General features: G+C 37.9%; 1 protein-coding gene and 1 pseudogene across 1 annotated transcript; both read left to right on the top strand.

The window, feature by feature from the left end:
• The first annotated feature begins 444 nt into the window (after nucleotides 1-444).
• LOC145428665 (uncharacterized) lies at nucleotides 445-2,078 on the top strand (annotated as a pseudogene).
• An 8,105-nt stretch (nucleotides 2,079-10,183) lies between these two features.
• LOC113024110 (synaptotagmin-5) lies at nucleotides 10,184-22,437 on the top strand. The gene is made up of 5 exons (XM_026170848.2): nucleotides 10,184-10,464; nucleotides 12,030-13,030; nucleotides 18,289-18,460; nucleotides 20,934-21,100; nucleotides 21,186-22,437. Exons 1-5 carry the CDS (start codon nucleotides 10,443-10,445, stop codon nucleotides 21,333-21,335), a joined length of 1,512 nt encoding a protein of 503 aa, XP_026026633.2. The 5' UTR covers nucleotides 10,184-10,442; the 3' UTR covers nucleotides 21,336-22,437.
• The last annotated feature ends 341 nt before the right edge of the window (nucleotides 22,438-22,778 follow it).

Below are 22,778 nucleotides of genomic sequence, written 5' to 3'. Positions count from 1 at the left end.
CTCGTGAGATAATTAACAAGTAAAAAACAAACAAACAAAAAAAGGTCTATATTTCTACAATCAATGGGGTACTAGTCCATTGTTCTTCTCACACTTTCAGTCTGGCAGAGAAGTTTTTTCTTCTCGATCCAAAAAGCACCACTGTGAGCCTGTCTGCTGAGCCGACTCGACTGGAGGACGTGTTTGTCAGACCCCGACACAAAGCCCCGCTTCAGCTTTCAACTCTGAGCAAACTTTAAACACACTTAAAATTTCTTCTGAAATTTTTGCTTTCTAGTTTCATTATATACTTTAGCTCAGGAAGCAAAAAAACAAACAAAAACATTTATATGTATACATGTATTTAATTGATGTATCACAAATATATTACTTTTACCAGTCAATGGGAGGAAGGTAATTTAGAACCTGTGGAGCAGTGAGGAGGGAGAATAATGGAATAGAGTCATGGTTTTAAATGGTAAATATGAAATTATGTTTCCTGTCTGTTACACAAGCAAAGCTGTCAGCTGGCTTGCACACCAGGATAATGCAATGTAGTGATAATTGGAAACTCCTATTGCAGAAGCAAATGTTGGAGAAGACCTGCTCTCATCACTTTCACGAGATGACATCAAAGATCTGTTTCCTGGTCCTGAACATTTCCTCAGACGTCGGGCTCTATGGCTTGCAGTGCACAAATGTGAAGAAGTAAGTTATGTCCTATCGCTGTGTGACAAAACTGAGAACACACCAGTTTGTTTTATGCAGTTTCAAGTAATTCCACCAATGCTCACTTAACAGAAAGTAGAAGAGATGTTGATCATCTTCTTTAGTTTTGACTTAAATCAAGTGGCCTACATATTTAACACTTACTGATATTGTGTTGTATTTTCTTTCATGTGTAGAGACCTAAAGTTCTTGTGCAATTTTATGTGAAAATTAGCCCTGTGTACACTGTATTTTAGAACAAGACTGCTGCTGAAAAAACGCTAACAACCACTGGAGATGGTGACTTCTCCAGAGAAGAACCCAGCACTTCTAAGTTTGTAACTATGTCCAACCCAGAGTACATAGTCTTCACAGACAGTGAACTTGAGCAAGCTCGACGTTCCTACTTTGAACAGAAGCAGCTGGGGACAGAGTGTGCTGAACCTTTGTCAAAGGAACTCTTTTGTCGACTCGTAAGAAACACCATGACAAACATGATTTCGATAGCAAGAGCAGCTGAGGACTCCAGATATCCCAGCAAACATGAGGTTGATGCCTAACAAAGCAATTGATGGAGTACTACCCAATGCTTAAAGAAACGTGGGGTGACTGGGTAAGTAGCATTTTCTCACTATCACTCTGTGTTAATCATGGGTGATGTGTGTTATCATCTCTTAATTATTACTGTTTGTACCTGTTAGGAGCATGTTGCTAAAAAGCTAATGAAGAGACTCTCCAATGTTAAAAGTCCAAGGAAGGGCAAAAAACCTCCTTCGAAGAAGCCAAGAAAGGATGGGAATGAAAGCGTTGCAAGAAGTGACAGCAGTGAGGAATCCAGTGCATCAACTATTATTCTAGATAAATCACCAGTTAGATCGATGGGCATCCCAGTGCACCACCAGGATGGCATTGATGAAGAATATAAGTATGATTTAATGCACCCTCTTAATACACCTTGAGTGTATATGTGGTTTAAGGGATACTTTTTTTATTTTCTTAAAAATTCCGCTAACAATAGAACCCATCTACTTCACTGTTTATGTTGGAATCTTTGCGTTCCATTTAATAGTGACAACTTGACAGGATGAATGAACAATTTGAGGATAGGTGGTTAGTTAATTTGTTGATCTAATTTACAGATATATTTTTGGTGTTTTTGTTTTGTTTTGCACCAATAACAGATATATAAAGCCTTACTGTTGCAATAAATAATTTACACACCTCTGCTCTGTGTGTTTAGCTGGTTCAGCTGACTTCTTTGACAGCCAAAAAACTCAGGCAAGACACTACAAGACTCTCCAAGATATATAAAAGACCCAAAAACCAAACCAATGCTGTAAAGGAGCAGGACAGAGCAGTGAAGATACCAGAGGCATACCTTTGTTTCAGAGATCTGGATCATGTAAGCAGCACTTATTTCTTTTAGCCATCCTGTTATTCCTTTGGGGACATTTTGATTGTTATCAGTTATTGTCAAGACCACACACAGAGCTAGATAGATCTCTTAGTTGGGTTTCTGTTTGTATTTTTCAGGTCCTGGATGACCTACAGAGAATTATTCAACCATCCAACTCGAAATACATTTCTGAGATGAAGGATAGATGGGAAATCTTCTACTCGAAGGTGCAGTTCTATGGTGTCATGAAGAAAGTTATGAAGCTGCCAAAAACTTTGAATGGAGGTAATGCTACAGTATCTTGATTTGTCTATATTTATGCTTTGCAAATTACATTATTTGCAATGCTTAATGGTGTTGCCCTGTCTTATTTTTCTTTTTTTCAAACCAGTGGAACATGCAGCAGCTGTGTTCAGAGCCCTTCCAATGCTTTTCCCTTCCAGCACAGTACCACCTAAGAAGCTGGGCGTCTGTAGTGAGGCTTTTTTTTCCATGTCCTAAAGGCAAGGCTGCAATATTCTATATTTATATATTGTTGTATTTTGCAGTTACTCATGCTTTCCTTTTATATATTTTACTGTGGAGTCGGTCTAAATATTCTTAAAGTTCAGATCCCCATAACATGTTGATGTTAATGTTGTGTAATCTTTCAACTTGTTCTTCTAAAAACTTATGTAATATAGGATAAAAACTTATGTAATTCAAATGCAGATTGTTTTAAGCTGCAGCTAAATTTATTTTTGCTACCAGAGTATGTTATACTGATATTATTCCTGTTAAGAGTATCTGGAATATGCACTTTTTAAATTGACGATGTTACACAGTACCCTGCTGAAATGTAGATAATGTTAGACATGATTCTCCTGGAACTGACCTCAGTACTATTAAAATTGAGTTACTGACCCATTGCTGTGTCAATAAAAGCGCAAAAACTAAGAGTGTGTCTGCTGTCTTAATTTAAGATGAAGTCCTTTATTTTTAGTAGCTTTTGAAGAGATGGTGTCTTATTCTCAGGAATTTTTGCTAATTATTGTTCTCAGAGGTGAAATATATTTCTAATAGTTAGTTCAATCAAGAAAGAAACAATTCAGTTTTAAGAAAATTTGTCCTATAGTAATTTTTTTTTTGTTATGTGGAAAATCTACATTAGGTGTAGAATCTTAAAGTAAGCAAATAATTCTTGAAAATAGCTTGTTCAAGAAAGCATAATACTCGATTTAGGTACAGATTTTCTAAATATCAAAGTGTCTTTCCTTATAATAAGTCACATTTTCTTCAATTAAGCATACATTTTAGACAGTTTTATCTAGTTAAAAGGCATACAGCAGTTAGCAGTTTTCTAGTTTTAAGAATTCTAGTCAAGCAACTTTTGCTTACCCCATTGGCAGATTTTTTTCCTCAAAACAAGAAAATTTTGTTAGATTTGAGAATATTTGGCTTGTATCAAGTATAACTGTTTTTGCAGTGTGATGAGAGAAGGATGAGAAGCTAGTAAGCATTGCTAAGGGAATCCCAAAAGATGCAAAATACACATCTAAGGATATCCAAAATGAAATTATCCCAACACTGGCTGAGCTGCACACATTTTATGTAACAGTACGGGTAATTGGTGTGTCTTCAGAATTGTGGGAGAGCAGTTCAGTTCCAAACAGAGTTCAGTTCCTTGTAAAACAAGCAAGCTTAAGATAAGAAAAAAGAAGAAAAAAGTTCAAGTGTTCTGTTCTAAATCTGTTGTGTTGTACAAATTAGTAGACATGGTGAATTGTTGTTGTTTTTAAAATTACTATGCCAACCCTTTTTTGTTTTGTAAATCTGGCTTTTATTCCTACTTTAATTTGCAAATTTATTTGAGAATTAGGCCATGCAATTAAGATAAATATTATTTTGTTGGTTGCAAAGATCTGGATGGATCATTTATTTTATTCTTTATTTTTTATTCTATTTTTCTGTTTTATTTTTCAAGACTTGGTAAATTTACCTTTTTTAAATAACTTGGCTCACCCTTTTTAGTTTTGTTAATATTGGCAATAGTGAGAAGTGTTATTGTTGGGTTTGAGTATATTTGATATAGGTCATCCAGTTGAGGTATATGTCATGTTTTTAGTTGTTATAATCTGATGAAGATTATTTTATTTTATTTTTAAGTTTTCCCCCTGAGGGTTTGCCACCTTAACGTGGTCATGGGGTTTGCTGTGTCAGTGACCCTAAGAGCTAGACCAGCAGAAGCATAGCCTTCAGGTGGGACACCCAAGTTGGACAGGTCTTAGGGTAGCGGCTTGACAAAGTGCAATCCAATTGCATGACAAAAACAGTTATCCAGTCTGCAAGAGTGGAAAAAAGGTCAGGAGGTTTTCAACAAACCCACTTCACTAACAGACTATAATACACATGTGGAAATGTCTTAAACATGCATTCCTTATAACTTGCAGAAGGTGACTCTTTGTCTTAAAAAGAACTCCAGTTGTTTAGAAGACTGCAACAAGTTGCTCAAGTACTCACTTGGTATATGATTGTTATGTGTTGCATCCTCCTCCCATATGCGCTTCTAGTATTGCTCCTTCTACAGCTTTGATGGGGATGTTCTCATATTGTTCCCACTGAGAGTACACCTTGGATGGTTCAGTGGAATTATCTGTTTTATTCTGGTTTCTCTCTCTCCTATCTCTCTTAAAGTGGCTAGCCAAGACTTTAAGTTTTCACTTCATAGCTTCCAAGGCCACAGATGTGGATAGCTTGCTGTACTTCTTACACATCCCTTTCTTCATCACACCTGATGTGTGTATTTTTTTTCCTTTATGACATTAAATATTTGAATATTTCAGACCTCTTCGTTTCTGAGACAGGTGTTATAGACAATATTGTATACCAATATGAATGTTACCATCTATCGTGTAGACAACTTAAATCTCCAGCAGATGGCAGTGAATGATCATATGATTCTTCATCTGCAATTCAAATTAAACACTTTCTAGACTTATGATAAAACAATAGCAGCACCAGTTAAGTTATTTTTATTCAGGTGAGTTGTAAGAGTTCTCATTATTATGTGGATGCCCATTAACTGTTACTTTAGCAACAGCGTTTCCTTTAAGGTCACACAAAAATATTTTCTCATGCAGAGGAACGTGAGCAAAACTGGCTGAAAGAGTTTAACTGTCATAGTGGTGGTAAAAATGTTATGACTGATCTTTATAATTGCGCTAAAAGTCTTAAATTAAGCAGGATTTATTGACTATACAGTAGTGTATGCATGTTTGCGTCTTCAACCAAGAACTAGATTACAGTTCATACTGGAAGGAGGCCAGTCCTAAGGTAAATGCAGCTGCAGCATGTGCAGAAGACTTTCTGCAGTTACTAATCAGAGCAGGCGGCTGAAATGAGTAAACCTGTGACGCTCAGGATGACACAATGTAAAGGAACAAAAGGAGCATTTTAAATGAGTGATGTAGGGATTTCATCATCCAGCTGACCAACACCCAGTGGAAGTTGACCGAGGACGAGTGAAAATGCTCGACACATGAACTGGCCATTTAATCAGCAAACATTTTCCTGTAAATGCACACCAGTAGATTGGCAGCTCTGAACAGGAGATAGAGCCTTTGTTTTATGTCCTGCGTGTGCATCACAACCAATTACTTAAAAATCCCCAGGCTGAGACTTGCTATGCTTTAGATTTTGAGAAGGAACTTGCATTTGTCAGTTAAAAATAAAGGCCTGCAGGAGAGTACGTGAGTTGAAACAGCCATTTCATCCAAAAAGAAAAATCTCATTTACATTAGTTTTATTGTCTCAGTATGAAAACTTACCAACTTTCAACATAGCAGTGGATACAGTGAGTAAAAACACATTATAATAATGTCACCAATTTTCTAAATAAATATATTTCTAAGGGTGCTATTGACATGAAATTACCACCCATCTAACCCAAACATTCAAAGAAATCAAGTCATAGATGTTCATAAATTAAGTTAGTTGTGATAATAAGAAAAGACACAGGGAAGAAAGAGAGGGAGATCCAAAAAGGCATGGGAAATCATGACACCAGCGCAAATCTATCAGCAATTACGTCTTATGGTGGGTTGACAATGAGCTCTCGCAGGAACTTTGCAATCTTCTGTTGCAAAAAAGTGATGGAATTGGTTACAGAAGAATTTCTAAACTACTGAAGGTTCCAGTGAATTCTGTTGGGGCCATAATCCAGAATTGGAAAGAACATAATTTCACCAAACTGGCAATGACAGGGTGCTCCTGCAAGATTTCAGACAGAGGAGTGAAAAGAATTATCAGAAGAGTTGTTCAAGAGCCAAGGGCAACAGAAAGATGTGGAATCAGCAGGTACAGTTGTTTCACAGAAAGTAAGTAATTAATGCCCTCAAGCTTTAAATGCATGCACCACGGCCTGTTTGCACCCGCAACATGCAAGACTCCGTTGCTAAAGAAAAAGCATGTTTACGTGTGTTTAAAGTTTACTGAACAACATTTAGACAAGCTTGTGAAACACTGGGAGAATATAGTCTGGACAGATGAGACCAGAATTCAACTCTTTGGATGCCATAATGCACACCATGTTTGGAGGTCAAACATATTGGTATGGTATTTTGGGGGTGATGTGCACATGTGAGGATCTCAGTAAAGATATGCTACCACCTACCAGGATGATGAAGATGAAAATGAGGGTGGACATTTCAGCAAGACAATGATCCCAACGCACAACCAAGGAAACTCTCAACTGGTTTCAGAGAAATAAAATAAACCTGCTAGAATTGCCCAGCCTGAATCCAGCTGAAATGGACTGATAGAACAAAAAGAAGGGGCCCATGAAACCTTCAGGATTTGAAGACTGATTGATTTATTTGCATATCTCTTCTCTGGTGAGAATTTCATGTCAACAGCACCTTTGGAAATATTGACAAATTTACTTCAAATTTAAGTTGAAAATGTGTGATGTGTTCAGTAGTTATTTTACCTCCTGTATATGGTAACCAGTTATCCAGCCCTTATTTATTCCATACTTTACCCCAACACCTTTGCACTCTGCACCATTGCACATATAAATATAAATACAAAAATGCTATACATGTTGTTTTCTGCGTTGCCATCTTATGTGTTGTACGTTTGTGTATTCTGTTTAGTACAGCGAGAGCAAAGAGAGAACCAGAGCCCAGGTCCTTGTAAATATACACACTTGGCTAAGCATGTGAACATATACACATACTTGATTTGTATAGAAACACTGATTCTGATTGTGGTTGTGAAAAGAGAGCACAGTGAGCCAGACTAAGGAAAAGAGAAGACAACCTTTAATGTTGAAGTGGTATATAAACATGTGGGGAGTAAAAAGAGGTGAGTGGAGAAGAAATTTTCAGTGCATCACATGAAGTCTTGTTCCAGTTTGAGCCTAAAACTAAGGGATGGTTCAAGGTACAAGCTTTATTAAAAAAGTTTTAAGCCTGAACTTTAAATTCTAGATACATTGTAAATTGCCTGTTTTTTATTTAAAATATAGTGCTTTTCTAATGCACTTGGGAACTCAGTGTTTCATAGAAAGAATGGGTGTCTGTCTGTAATCTATGACAGACCATTCCTCAACAAGCTGAGGGGACAACCCCAACCATCCTAGGTAGCATCTTATTGTTTCTCTCTACCTCCTTATGGGAAGGATGATGTTTCATACAACTGTTTATGTGTAGTTTATGTGCAAGTGAAAAAAAGTTGTACTCCCAAGTGGAAACAGTGAGCCAAAATTAAAATTGTATTGTCCTCCATTCAGGTATTTCTCTGCAGGGAGAATGTGCTATGATTCTTTTTGATTTTACTACCTACTTAATGTTTGTAGGTAAGTCAACTAAAGCCATGGCAAATGAGGATTTTATTGTGTTAGACCCATGCTCACTTTACCAATGGCTAAAGGGGCGATCGTGGCTCAAGAGTTGGGAGTTCATCTTGTAGTTTGAAGGTTGCCGGTTCGAGCCCCGGCTTGGACAGTCTCGGTCGTTGTGTCCTTGGGCGAGACACTTCACCTGTTGCCTACTGGTAGTGGTCAGTGGCGCCAGTGTCCCGTAGCCTCGCCTCTGTCAGTGCGCCCCAGGGTGGCTGTGGCTACAATGTAGCTTGCCATCACCGGTGGATGACTGGATGTGTAAAGCACTTTGGGGTCCTTAGGGACTAGTAAAGCGCTATACAAATACAGGCCATTTAATCACATCAGTTTATATTTCAGAACCATAATATGCTAATCATAAATAAATGCACATAAGATTCCTGTGTTTTTTCTCCCGTATGATAGTCAGTTGTGATAATCACAGCTGACTCTTGCTTCAGGGAGAAGTCCTCTAAAACCATTTGAGTGTGTGTGTGTGTGTGTGTGTGTGTGTATTAGGCTGACCTTAAAATATCTGTTGTTGCTGTAAGCATACTGCTAAGATTTGACAGTCAATATTTTTTCAATTGTCTGTGGCATTTTAAAAATTATTGCATTTAAAAATGTGCTTTTGCTCTAATGCAGTTACCTCTCAGCACATCCAAATGGCCAATCTGAGCTCAATTTTGAGGTCAGGTATGAAATATTGCCAAAGTTCCAGATGGATCAAAATCTTATGATCTTTTTCTAAGCACATCCACATTCCCAGTTAGACTATGAATGCACACACAGATTTTCATTTCTATTGCAAATGTGTTTCAAATATCAGTCTCTTTCATAACCGATAATTTCAGAATGACCATACTCAGTTGCCCTAAAATGTTCACGTACAAAAATATTATCTTATTAATTTGCAGTCATATTATAGTTGATTCATCCTTACAAAAGCTCAGAAAAAGTGACCCTCCAGGATATGTAATATTTTAATCTGGAAGAGCATAAAACTTCCGTCAAGGCCCATTTTCGCCTTAAGATAAATGTATTTATAGCACAACAATACCCATAGTTCATGGCTGGACATTGTTGCTTTCAGGCATATAATTTCTCTCTAAGACTGAGGATTTTGAGGACAGACTGTTTTTTCTCTCTTGAAGATTAAAAGGGTGTGACACGGTGTGGAGATAGGTGAAAAGGAAAAGTCTAAGTCTTATTTATAGTTCAATTTGAATTTGTATTTATTTTTTTAATGTAGTAATGGTGGTGATAATTATGGGGTGTGTAGCTCGAAATGAGGCATCTGTCTCCTTCTAAGTGCCTGCAAGTTCTACACAGTGCGTTATATACTCGATTTGTCACCAAAAGCAGCTTCTTAGTAAATGTAAAGTAACTTGTAGCATTGCGTAGCATTGTTGCAGGGCACCTTAAAGATGTGGCTTGGAGGCAGGTTTGATTAATATTCAATGTGGTTTAATAGGGTGTTTATATACAAATAAATCTGGATTGGTGCAGCTATTTCTACTGTTTTTCACAGCTGACTTGCAAAAAATCTGATGGCCCAACCGATGGCAATAATTAGCCACAATATTAAAACCCACTTACCTAATATTGTGTCCAGATAATGTACTGATTTATTGGGCATGGACCCGTGATCCTCTGGGTGTGTCCTGTGATGTTTGGTACTAGGATCTTTGCAGCAGAATCTCTGGTATTATGTGGGATGCTCTTGTGTATCCCTATGACACTTGATAAGAAATTTGTAGCAGCCATTATCTTAGGTGTTTTGTTCTTGAACAGTTTTGTGTGTGTGTGTGTGTGTGTGTGTGTGTGTGTGTGTGTGTGTGTGTGTGTGTGTGTGTGTGTGCGCGCGCGCGCGTGTGTTCTGCAGGTGGAGAGAGCTCCAATCAGAGTGCAATGTCATTGGGGTGCTTGGTTTATAACATAAAAAATTGAAGCCGTTAAGATTTAGCCGTTTAAGCTTTTTAAGGCTTGCAAAAAAGCATATGGTCAAATACCTGATTTCAGTAAATCACATTCACATTCACTAGTTTAGCACATTCTCTTTTTCTTCGACTTCAGCTTACAGTAATTTTCAAACAGTCCCTTACTATTGTCACGGAAGATCATTACTTGGAGATTGATGTAATCAATAGCACGCCGTATCTGACTTATTGATAGGCATGCATGAATTTTAATATGATATTCTGCCTGAGCATTTGTTTTACTTTTAATTTGGTTACAGTTGCAGGACATCTAGCATAAACCTAGCTGCTGTGCCTCATAAATTTGTAAAGTGAACAGTAACGTCGGTTGGCTGAACTGTAGTAAGGAGGCAGCACCTTTTTATGCCTTCAATGCACGGTCAGTGCAACTGAAATAAAAGCCCAGTTACCCGATGAATCTATTGGCTGGAAGGCTTCAGGTTCCTGCGCACTGGTGATGAACCACTCTCATAAACGGTGCTCACAGTGACTCCACACACAAACCAAACGGCGTGGGAACATGTCGCAGTACATGCTGGCAGGTAGGAAATGTTCGGTGTCTTTTTTAGATTTTACTAATTTTGTCAATGAACAGTCTGTGTTTGCTTTAATTTGTACCTTAGTCCCGATGGTCTATTCTTCAGACAGGGAAACATATCAGAGCATAACATCGTTTTTTTTTTATATTTGATTGCTTGTTTGTTTGTTTTTTCCACTTATGGCTGTTAAAAAGATTTCAAACACGAAAAATAACCGAGAGGAAAATAGAAACAGCTTTAAAAATCAGTTTGTTTTTGCACTGATACATGAACTGCAAAAACAGAGTGGGAACGTATCCTGGTTACAGTTGTTTTAGATAATTTGGTATGAAGAAGATAAAACAAATGGATAAATAAATAAATAACAATAAAAAAACAACCTAGGGAGTACAGTGATCTTAATTCAGTTATTTGCATGCCATTTAAAAATGTTTAGTGTAGGATTAGCTATGATGCATACCATGTCAAAATGCACACACGTCCTTCAGGATTAAAAACAAGAAAAAAAGAAATCTGCATTAAATGCTGATTTATCTCTACTCAGGTTTCACCATCAGATCAATTGGTTGGCAATAATGTCCACTGGCTGGTCAGGCTGACTCATATCTTAGAGCAATCCCATCAGCCTTTAATTTTCAACATCACTGCTGCATCCACCCACTCTGTACTGTCATGACTGAGGCAGAGTGAGGAGCTCCCTGCTCCTGGACTTTGACAGGGCTGAAATTGATCTGCTTTGATTGTGATCCCATCTTAATGTAATAAGTGAATAATTGTGGTAAGTAATAATTGTGGCGTTAAAGGGTGCAGAGTGCGTTGACTCTCTAAGTCTCCTGTGATAAGCAATTTTATAGATGTGAGGGAGACACTCCTTTTGGGGGTAAGACCGTATACCTCTTCATAGCAAAACTGTGGTGGACCTACTCTTAATACTTTCAAAAACACAAGTAATGGTTTACTGTTGGCATTGTTGGTTGTTTACCTCACAATAATCATGCTTACTGCGCTGTCCACGAGTGTGTTTGATGCATGAGTCATCTCAATACATTATCCCATTATCTGACATTAAATCAGCATCAGGGCTGTTTTAACAGCTTCAGTCTGTGGTTGTTTTGATATTCTTTCATGTTTTAAAGGTGTTTAAAACACCAAAGTGGACTTTTAGCTCATCATAATAACTTGATGCAAACGAAAGGTGATGTTACAGTATGCAATAACCTGTTTTATTTTTTAAACATGGATGCTTCTAAGATAAATAAAAACAGAAATAATTGATCTTACAGCAGTGCAGTGCTCCCTTGGATCAAAAATGCAACTACAACAATATAAATTATACCGTTATCATGATGACAATTCCTCCAGAATGCAGCCACAACAAGATGTTTTGCAGTAACTTTGTTTGTAATGAATATGCCTTCAATTTTCTGAGCCTTCAGTCAAACAAAATCATTTGCTTCACATTTCAAATACCTGTATCTATACCTGTGTGCTTTGATTTCCTGTTCCTTTCTAGTTTTTGCATTTTTACGACATAATATTAATGTTCTATATTTATACCTTTTTTCTAGTTCACTTGCAGATCCTGCTGGCTGTGGGTCTAGCTGTATTCTGCTATTGTCTAGTTCTTGGCTGCATCCTTTGCTATCGCAAAAGGAAGAAAGCCTCATTGGAGGACAAAGAAGCAGTTTTTTTGTCTCCTCATCCTGCAGAGTGTGTGACTGTGACACTGACTCCTTCTCCCTGTACGCAAATTGTGAAACAGCAATATGAAGAATTGGATGGGGATGTGTTTGAATTTTCTTTCTCTAAGAGCAGCTCTTCTCCCTCTGAAGATGACCTCACTGCTCTGCCCTTTGACTCCAGCCCTACCAGGTCAGCTGACCTGGTAAAATCTCCTAGATCTTCTTTTCCACTGCGGCGCCTCAGCACTCCTGCAGTTCCCTGTTCACCTAATAAACCTCCAAGACATGGCCGAGCCTCTTTGCCTTCTCTCACCAGGTTGAGTTTTGTGCCTAAATCCCGTCGAGCAATCGGCCGGCGCTGCACTGTGACTGGTGAAAATTTTATTTACAGTGAGAGCAGTTGTCTGACGGCAAGCGCCGTCAGACCTCCTGTGGAGGAGGGAGAGCCTTGTCCATCACAGTATGGCTCTAACTCTCTCTCCCCTCCCAAACCAGCTCCACTCCTTCACTTCTCCGTGGTCTTCTCTTCTGCTTGTGGCACCCTGGTGGTCAACATCCTAGGTCTCTTGGGGGTCAGTCGAAGGCGCAGTGGGGTGTTTGTTAGGGCAAGCCTTCCTCCACTTTGCCCTTCCCCACAGCAGATATCCTCACGACGGCGCAGCCTCAGCCCAGAGCTCCACAACCAGAGCTTTGCACTGCAGGTGAGCTCTGTGGAAGAGCTGCGGACCTGTACCTTGAAACTGGCTGTCTACAGTAGGGACTTCTCTGGTCTAAGAGAGGCTGCACTGGGGATAGTGGAGTTGCCTTGTGAGAAGTTGGACTGGGAGCCTGACATTGCCACCACCTACACCAGGCAGCTCTGCCCAACTAAGAGCAAGCTGAAAAAGGTATATGGTGAGATGATTTGATCATGAAATTTATTTGGCATAGGTATTACAATTAAAAAAGGGGCAATGCAAGTTCCAAAACACAACAGATTGTCCATAAAAGCTTCTCTGACCCTTATGCTTGTAGAAAGTGACTTTAAACACTTGAACTTGAGATTAAAAGAGACCTAAAATAAATGCACAGTACCAGGGAGCATAGTGAAATACCATAGAGAGTATGTGGTAATGCTTTATCTGGTAACAATACCAAACAAATGAAAATTATTATTTTTTAAATATCTCCTAACAGCATTCAGGACTTTTTTCCTTCAGTGGGCTGGTTTCAGTCATTATGCAAATGTCATTATGCAAATGTACTGTTTATAAGATTGGGGAAACCTGCAGTCAGCTGAGACTGAAGAAGTCACTTGTATGAGTGACGAAATGTTTCTCCCACTAAAAAACGCTACGGCCAGATGAACAGAATCAACTTTTGGAGACATGCAGGACTTTAGAACTTCAATAGAAATAAAGAGCACAAAGTAAAGAGTTACATCTGAAACTGTCTCTTCGCCACCTGTGTTTGCTTAGAAAGTATGAAGCTACAGTCACCAGATCGTTAGTTTAACAGAAATCAAAGGGAAAACAGACAAAATGACTGGACTGCTCACTCAAACTAAGATGCAACAATTTCCTAATGAGTATATGGGTTCTATTGCTCTCCAGTCATGTTAAATGCAATTTAATGTAGATTTTGCAAATTATAATCAAGCAGGAAATGGACAGTGCTGCCTGCTAAAGGTGGACATCTGGGTGGGGAGTCCTTGAGTACTTACCCAGATTGGCATTTTGGTAACCACCAAAATCTAGGGCAGTTAACAAACCAATGCCAACTGTTTAGATACATGACTACAACTGTACACATGATCAGTGATGGTATTTTAGAGGGGGTAGTTATAAAATCTCTCTTATTGCTTCCTGCAAGTGATTCTATTTTAGATTTCCTCGGTTCATTTAGTTGCCGTTTTTACCGTTCAAGTGTAAATGCATTTTTAGTGATTAATTTTCTGTAAATCTTGTGAAAATGCTATTATTACAATATATATGTGTGATGAAAGTCAGATATTGTAGCAGCCCTGGGTGAACGTTTGTTTTCAGTGAAAAAAAGCAGCATTATACATGATATGACACATCAAAGTCTGCAGAACAGTTGGTTCCTCACATATGCTGCTTGTGTAGCTAAATTAAAAGTACCGTGTCTGCCCTAACTCAGTCAAAATTTCAATCAAATAAATTTACTTTTGTTCTCCTGGTTTCATTGACTTGATAGTATAATTTCAGTCTCCATTTTCATTTGATTTAATAGAAAGGGAAAACTACACTTCAGTCATTAACACGTATCATGGTTTTCCCATGAAGGAATGTAGCATCTAATCAGCTCTCCCATTAGCCTGTTTTTCCACTGTTGTTAGTCATGGTGACGCTGTTGTTCGCCACTGCAGAGCAAACAAGTAGAGTGCAGCAAATGGGCAGTGTGCCCACGCTGTGGCCTCTGCGGCTCTGCTGATACTCTGCCAGGAGACATTAATAACAAGCTTTTGAAGGGAGGTGAGCCTAGTGTTTCAGGTCACACTGAGACGTGCTGGATTCTCTTGGGGTGTGCCAACTTGCTTTTTACAGTAAAGTGACAATCAGCTGGGTATACCCACCTCAGTCTCTCACCTTTATACCTGATTCAAACTCTCCACATAAACACACCTTTACCTTCCTCTTTCTTAGTAACAGCAGCTGCCTGGCACAAAGGTGTGTGCATACAAAGCGGGAGTTTACTTAGAAAAAACACAGCTGCTCAGCAATCTGAATAGTTCTTGTGTATTCTTGTTCATGTATATATCAACTGTGCATTGGAAGCTGTAGAAATCTTCTGCATAGATAGTAAAGGGCCAGTTTTCTTTATCAGTGTAATGGGATCAGCTGAAATATTGCTAATCATTCATCTGCATTGCCTTAGTTATTTTGACATTTTATGGGAATGAGGGGCTGATATGTTCAAGCAAAAGTGGAGTGATCAGGATGATCTGCAAACTTTGATTTGTTTCATGTAAATGCACTCTTTGTTTTCACTTTAAATCACAGTCCTGTAGCGTTCCTGGCAAATTTCCACTTTCTCCAGTATAGGAGAGTATAGGAAGGGAAAAATAAATAACATTAGGGAAGCCTTTCTGAAAAACAAACAAAAAACAAATAAACAAACCAGAGAACCGTTTTGCTTGCTTAGCTGGCATTAGTAGCAGAAAGCTGCAGAGTTGGAGTTTCACATAATATTTCCCACCAGGATGCAGAAAGTCTACAAAAATAATCTAAGTATCGTATTATATTGTATCACTGCATCAGTCAGCTGTTACAATTAACTTATTACTTTTCCTTTAATGTAATGCAACTTCTTGTTACATAGCAAATAACCTTTCAGCTACTGGGGGGCAAAAAGCATTCATGTTACAGAAAGAAGGTTAAAAGTACAAACTCTCACAAATTTAAAGTGACCTTTTTACTTTATAGGTTTAAGGTTAATAGTGTTGAACTGGTGTAAAACATCGATTTTTTTCCCTTTCTTATAAGCACTACCTGATGTTCCCAAGTGTGTCACTAAGCTTGGAGGGCCGGTCGAGTGAGCGAGCACTACACCTGTGGGTGAAAGAACACTTTACCTTACTGTATAAAGTGCCTTGAGGCAACTTTTGTGTGATGTCCCGCTCTATGGTATAAATAAACCTGAATTTATCTGATGTAATGGGAAGCTAATATAAGTTGTTGCTTACAGAATATCAATGTGCAGTCAATTGTTCCTACTTATACACAGAAATTAGGTTGGAGGAAAATATTTCAGAGTCTCTTTAGGCATCTGTTTTTTGGAAATTATTGGATGATTCATAGAATCTGTTTGTTATATAACTCGAGATGATTTACAATTAAGAAGAGACTTTCATAGTCTGTTTGCAAAAATAACAGCCAGAAAATTACATAACGCGATGTTTTCATGTAAAATATAATCTGTGGGTGGAAAATAATTTGCTTTGGGATTTTTTTTAATTACAGAGAAAATTAAATATTTTTATACAATGATATAGTTGCAAAACTTGATTATGGAACTGACTCCCAAACAATCTCATATTTGCATTAACAATGTAAATCACATATTGTAATCCTGAGTTGTGAGACCTCTGTTCTATTTTACACTTCAAGGATTTTCTTTCTCCAAAAAGTCTGATAAAAATGTTTGTGTAGGCTTCCTGAAGGGACGGCCTACACAAGCCCAATGGCTTCAAACTAATGATGAACATTTGTTGAACATTTAGTAAGCTGTCTTTAAACAGAGTATAAAATGACCAATGCTTTTTGAAAAGACCAATTGTGTCATGAAACTGTGTTATGATCTTCTGCAGTTTTTTTTTTTCAATTTTTGGACTCTGCTATAGTAGCTTTGCATAATTCACAGTTCAAAATAATCCTTCTCTATCTCCGACTGGGACTGATTCCTATAAGGTGACCCTCTTCTTAAAAGCCAACAGCAGTTGGGTGGGACTACTATGTTTACAGCCAGAGCTGTAATGACCATATTAATTATATTCTATTCTAAAGATATCACATAGCGCAAGAGTAGAACTGATCTAAAACATTTAGAACAGGATGAAGCTTTCACTAGGAACTGGGAATTCATTTTTAATTTCAAAGTCTATAAGTGAAATCAATTGAGAGAGCTGCAAGTACTTCTGCAATGTATCCAATGATGACGAGGCAGAAAAGGAGAAAGTGTTCTTTCCAAGTTCTGCACAAACTGATGGAACACTGAATGTAATGAATTCTTGAGACTGTAGACTATGACTAAAATGTTTATGTAACATGTAATCTGATAAATAAGAGGCGAGTATGCAAATAGATTTATAGATAAAATTAAACCAATGAACCTTCCTGCAAATGGGGAATGAGGACCAGTCAACAGTCCAAAAGTCTAAAAGATGGAGAGAATGAGCAGAGGCATTCATATAAATTATATAACCATAATCCAGGAGGGGTTAAAAGGTGGTAGCATCAAGCCTTTTTCCTTGTAGTGAAAGAGAAATAAGATGCATTTCAGGAAAAGAACCCCAACTTCAAAGTCAACTAAATTTTAGTTGACTTTTGTGGTCTTTCATGCCCTTTGGTGTTGCTCAGATGACCGGTGCATTCCTTATTTTTAAAAAATCCACCAGGTTGTTTATTTGATGGCCCTCACTTGCACTTATATTTCTTTGAAACCTTATATTCAAATAACAGCTGCTACTGTAAATGCACTAGAAGCTTAGAATCAACCCCAGATCTTTTTTCGGCTTATTTTGCCAATAATGTGGGGACATGCCTCACTGCACCCTGAAACTGCTTTTCAGTCAATTGTTCAATTTTTTTATGCTCTGAAAACGGGTTACTATGTGTAAAAATGTTTGTAATTCCTAAACAGAAAAAAATAATTGTTAGATCCATTGAGAGGCAAAACTGTGTCATCGTCCAAAAATTTATGGATCTAACTGCAGTACATGTTTGACAGAAAATCAGAAAAAGAAGGATAAACCTACCCACAAGGCAGTGCTACCCCAGCAAGTCGCTGACGGGCTAACACAGCAGCTTGACAGCAGAATGTGACTCACCAACCAATGAAAGCTAATGAAAGCTGACATGAAGTCAGATTAAAATTTGTATCAGATTTAAAGATGAGCTATTGCTTCTATTCACAGTGCATGGATGTCTTTATTGTTTAAGGATGACTGGTCAAATGGAATCCTCAAGCATGACAGCTGCACACAAAAGACAACCTCTAATATCGATGATTTGATTTAAGTGACTGAAAAAGTGGCGTAGATTTAGCCCTGCTGAGTTCCTCTGGCAGGTGAACCCAAGATGTCGTATGATGTTTTGCAGAAACTTATTCAGATTTAAATTTCTGACCTGTTCCTTTATATTAACAGGCAATGATTCACAGCAAACCCCATTGATTGAGAACTAAAACATTGATTTTCACAGATCTGAGCCTTACTGCTTTGATCGACTCACTCAGTGATAGCACTATAGAAGCATATTCATGAGTACTTCTGGTTTTACTGCTTGAATCACCTCTTTCCCTTGGTTTTTATCCACAGTTCCCCAAACAGATGAAGCAAACATCTGCTGAGTGAAAGACAACTTTTCCCCTTCTTCCTAAGCCTCACATTTCTATCTCTTCGTCTTTCCGTCCTTTCTACCCTTAGAGTGTGAGTTCTCAGGAAACGCTGGGCCGCAGGAAGAGCTCTGTGTGTGTGCCACGGGCTTTGGGGCAACTGTTCATCCTGCTGCAGTACCAGACACTAGCCCAGCGCATCAAGGTGATGGTTCGAAAGGCTGAGAATCTGGCCAAGCTCACAAGGATCCCAGGAGCTCCAGGTGAAGACTACACTCATACCTTTATCCATTCATCCATTCTGCTGGCTAAAGCCTATCCCAGCTACCATAGAGCGAGGGGCAGGATATACCCAAGACAGTTTGCCCGAATGTCGCAGGACTAACACAGAGAGACAGTAAAAACCATTCACTCTGACACTCACACCTATGGGCAATTTAGAATGTCCATTTAAAACTAACACCACTAATTACATGTCTTTGGGCTGTGGGAGGAAGCATCATACCTAAATTACAAAATAGACTATTTTTGCCATTGCCTTCCTTAAAGCCCGATTTTAATCAAAACCATAATTAAAAGACACAGACACTGACTATTGGTGGGAAACTCGTGATAACTCAGCTCACAGTTAATTGATGTCATTGACAGGTGCCATCAAATAACAGTAGCACTTTATTTGATAAGTTAATGGATTATTATCTCTGGATGTGAAGTACTGGTTTTCTGCCAGATACCTGTGTCATCTTTAATTTCACACTAAAGTGTCCCAAACTGACTAACTAACCCAACTACATTTTGACTTTGATTTTTTACTTTATCAAAGCCTCTGACTTTGTGCATTTTATGTTTTTTACTCTGTAGGCATTACCTTTGAGAAATTCCTCCCAAAACGCTGAACCCAAATTAAATCTGTTTAATCCTAAAGATTACCAAAAGTAACAAACGTTTTGTCCTGCTCGTCCTGCTCTGCTTGTTTTTTGTTTTTAAAAAATCAGTGGTTCGATGTGAATATCACAATACTGAAGGCTTCTGTAATATTTAGATAGTGTAATATTAATGTTGTTTTAGTAATAAGGTGGCAGAGTGGTGCACTGGAATGCACTGCAATGTTTCTTCGTTCCTGACTGGGTTTTCTGCCACAGTCCAGGGATATGCTTGTTAGGTTAATTGGTCACTGCTCAAGATTATAATTATAATGACATTACTGCTCATAAATTTGCCTAAGGTGTGGATGTGAGAGTGTGTGGTTGTCTGTTTCTTGTGTTATGTCTGTGATGGACTGATAACCTGTCTAGAGCGTACCCTGCCTTTTGATCTGTGTCAGCTGGTAGAGGAAAGAAGGAAAAAAGACAACTCTACCCACCCTCAACAAAGCTAGCTCACAAGTGTGTTATGAACATTTTCTTATATGTTAAGTGTGGATTATTAACCCTTTCATACATTTTGCATTTTAAAAAATTGCATATAGTTTTCTCTGCACTGAGCAGTAAAAAGTAAATGTTAGTATTTTTTAATATACAAGTCACACACACTCTACTGCCTGGCTGGTTATGATCTGATTAGTCTTCCGTCCCTATGCCCAGATCAAAGCCCCTTGAGGCAACTGTTGTTGTGATTTGGCATTATATAAATAAAATTGAATCGAATTTAATACATCAGAGGACCAATTTGGACCCAAGGACCACAACCAGTTTCCTCTGGCTTCACTCTTGCCCAGTGGTGTTGGTGAGACAAGCTGGTGAAGCACTTTGAGCATGGGGACCAGGGATCCCACTTCACTTTCACTGTGCCTTGGGATCTCGATGGACTCTTTGATTCACATGTACTGTAAACTTTTGAAGCCTTAGTCTATGTTTTTACTGCCCACCTCATTTTCAAAATGATATAACCCAGGACAATCCAAATTTACAAACCAAAAAGATAGTGAACCCTTATAATAATCATAACATTTTTTTAAACATGTTTTAATAGTCCAGAAAAAATACTAATAAAATGTAATGCCTGGTTGCTCTGTGGTGTATTGAAGTAAACCATGATCTCCTCCAAGTAAAGGAGAAGGGTTAAATTTCCCATTAGCACATTGTAAGTATACAGATCTATTGTTCTGTCTCCTGTTTGCCCATCTATGGTCAGACAGACCAGATCTCTGATTGGTTTGTTATATAATCAGATTAGGAACAAATCGCCCTGGTGTCATTTCCCCCCGTCTGTGCCATCCGATTTAAAGCCTCGCTGAAGAGCAGAGGAGGAAGTAGGAAATTGTGTCAAAGTAAAAACAACAACCTAAACTGACACTTTGAAGCATAAAGTCAGTTATGTGTTTCTCGTGAGCTTTAACATCAAATTACCCGTGTCAAATATATGAATAATGGGCTTTGCAGATGCACGATTGCACATTGCTTTTAGTTTTAGTAAATCGAATTAGTATGCTTGACTGGATTATTGAGATTATGTATTTATAAGTGATCATGCAGATATGCAACAGTTAGAGAAGAGAGGAGAGCAGAGGGAATTTTAAGGATATAAATAAACTGTTGCAAATCATTTTATGTGAATCTAGCAACACAGCCCTGCAGAGAGGTTGCTTTGGTTTGTTAGCACCAACTGAAAATGTTCCTGTAACTGATGTTTGCTGCTCCTTTTTATTTGTTGACCTTTCTAGAAAGGAAATGTAATTTAATAAACTGATTCAATCTGATTATAATCATAACTAAGGATGTAATTTTATTCCAACAGACCACTATGTTGTCATTAACTTGCGTCAGGATGGGAAGGTAATTGGTACTAAGGAGACTAAAGGGGCCAGTGGTCCAAACCCCATCTGGAACGCACCATTCCTGTTTGACCTGCCTCCCGGTGACATAAATCAGCTACCACTGGTGCTTGAATTCATCGTCATGCAGGTAGGAAGTTCTACAAAAGTCACCAACCAGTATCGTATTATTCTGAGATCTCTGTCGCATCTTCATTTTCTTGATTTATCTACAGGGGCGCCTCTACACTAAGAGCAGCATTCTGGGTCGGGTGCTGATTGGCACTGATGCTTCAGAGGAGGGACAGAAACACTGGAGGGAAATTTGCAGTCGGGGGCAAATAGAAACTACTCGCTGGCATACCATCCAGTCAGATGCGCTGTAAGAGTGAGAGTGTGAATGACTGACACAGCGTGGGACGCCCTTTGCTGACTAGTGAGGATGATTTCAATAGCTATGATCACAATTTCTGCCAATTATCAAAAAACAATTATTAAATAATAACTCTTCATGATTTTCTATGTACATTGACAGACTTATACAAGTAAAAAAAAAAAAAGAACACCTCATCTGCATCCAAATCATTACATATATTTTAAGGACAGCTGTGAAGCTGTTTTCTCTGTATCAATAATATTTTTAAACCATGCATTTATTGTGATTCTTTCCATTGTGACTTCTTAACCTTTATTCCGTTTTTTGTTTTGAGTAAAAAAAAAAGGGGAAACATATTTAGTTTTCTTTATAGCCACTAGAATTACAAATGAGGGGACATTTTGATTTTAATTCAGCTATACATTGTATTTTCATATTATGTATTATGTATATGCATATTTAACATTAATGAAGAGCAAATTATTATAAAACCTGCACATTTTTCAGACCCCTGTTTTCCATTCTGTCTTACTGTAGCAGCATGACTTACTGTTATTGTGCAGCATCCGTCCATAGCAGCTGTTTTGATGTTTTTGTTACTAACCATTATCTAAAATACACAAGATTACCTACAGTACTTATGATTAGATAAGTAAAAAATTAGGGAGCAAATAACAAAACTAAGGAAACCACTTCTGTTTTTGATAAGAATTTCATATTAAAAGATACTAGAATATATATATATATATATATATATATATATATATATATATATATATATATATATAAATAAAGATGTATAGTTATTAACATCATTTGGGAGCATTCTCATATATAAAAATGATTCTTTAATTATAAAATTTTATTTAGGAATTGTGTGTTTGTATGTGTAGTATACTATCCATGGGAATGCCTACGGTGACTTGTCTTATGTCTGAGCTGTGTACTGTATGTTTTCAGAGGATTAAAAAAAACAAAAATCAATAAAGGATTTTTTTCCAAAGTATAATAAATTCTTATTGATCAATAAAACTGTTTCTTGATGGTATGATCATACAGAAACATATTACAAACGCACTGGTCTAAATAATAAAATTAACAGTGACTAACTTTCATTCAGCTATGACAATGTCAGGTGTTTCGTTGTGCATGCTAGCTCATTACCAATGTCCGTGAGGATTTTGCTACTGTCACAGTACAAGGCTTGTTGTTTCATGTTGGCTTTGAGTTGTAATGTTTACGTTTTAGTGAAGATGCTTTTACTGTTGGAATGTAAATGCTTACAATGCCACGCAACAATTCTTCTACCTGATTTTTATTAATGGCCACCAGGGGGTGACTGTTGGAGCTGAAAAAGTTTTTCTGCTGGCCCTCGGTGTCTGCCCTTTTTGATCTCAGCATACACTTTCCTCATGATTTTAGTTTTTCAGTCACTATTTCCAGTCAGGAGACG

Source organism: Astatotilapia calliptera, chromosome 1 (assembly GCF_964374335.1).
Source record: "Astatotilapia calliptera chromosome 1, fAstCal68.1, whole genome shotgun sequence".
NCBI classification, from domain to species: Eukaryota; Metazoa; Chordata; class Actinopteri; order Cichliformes; family Cichlidae; genus Astatotilapia; species Astatotilapia calliptera.
The sequence above is the reverse complement of the archived record's forward strand: the minus strand, read 5'-3'. Positions and strand labels throughout refer to the sequence as shown.

Bases quoted from the DNA above. Each gene is read 5' to 3' on its own strand.
- LOC113024110 (XM_026170848.2), top strand. From the start codon at position 10,443: ATGTCGCAGTACATGCTGGCAG. The intron at 10,465-12,029 runs GTAGGAAATGTT...CCTTTTTTCTAG, and splicing joins GTCGCAGTACATGCTGGCAG to TTCACTTGCAGATCCTGCTG. The intron at 13,031-18,288 runs GTATATGGTGAG...TTCTACCCTTAG, and splicing joins CTAAGAGCAAGCTGAAAAAG to AGTGTGAGTTCTCAGGAAAC.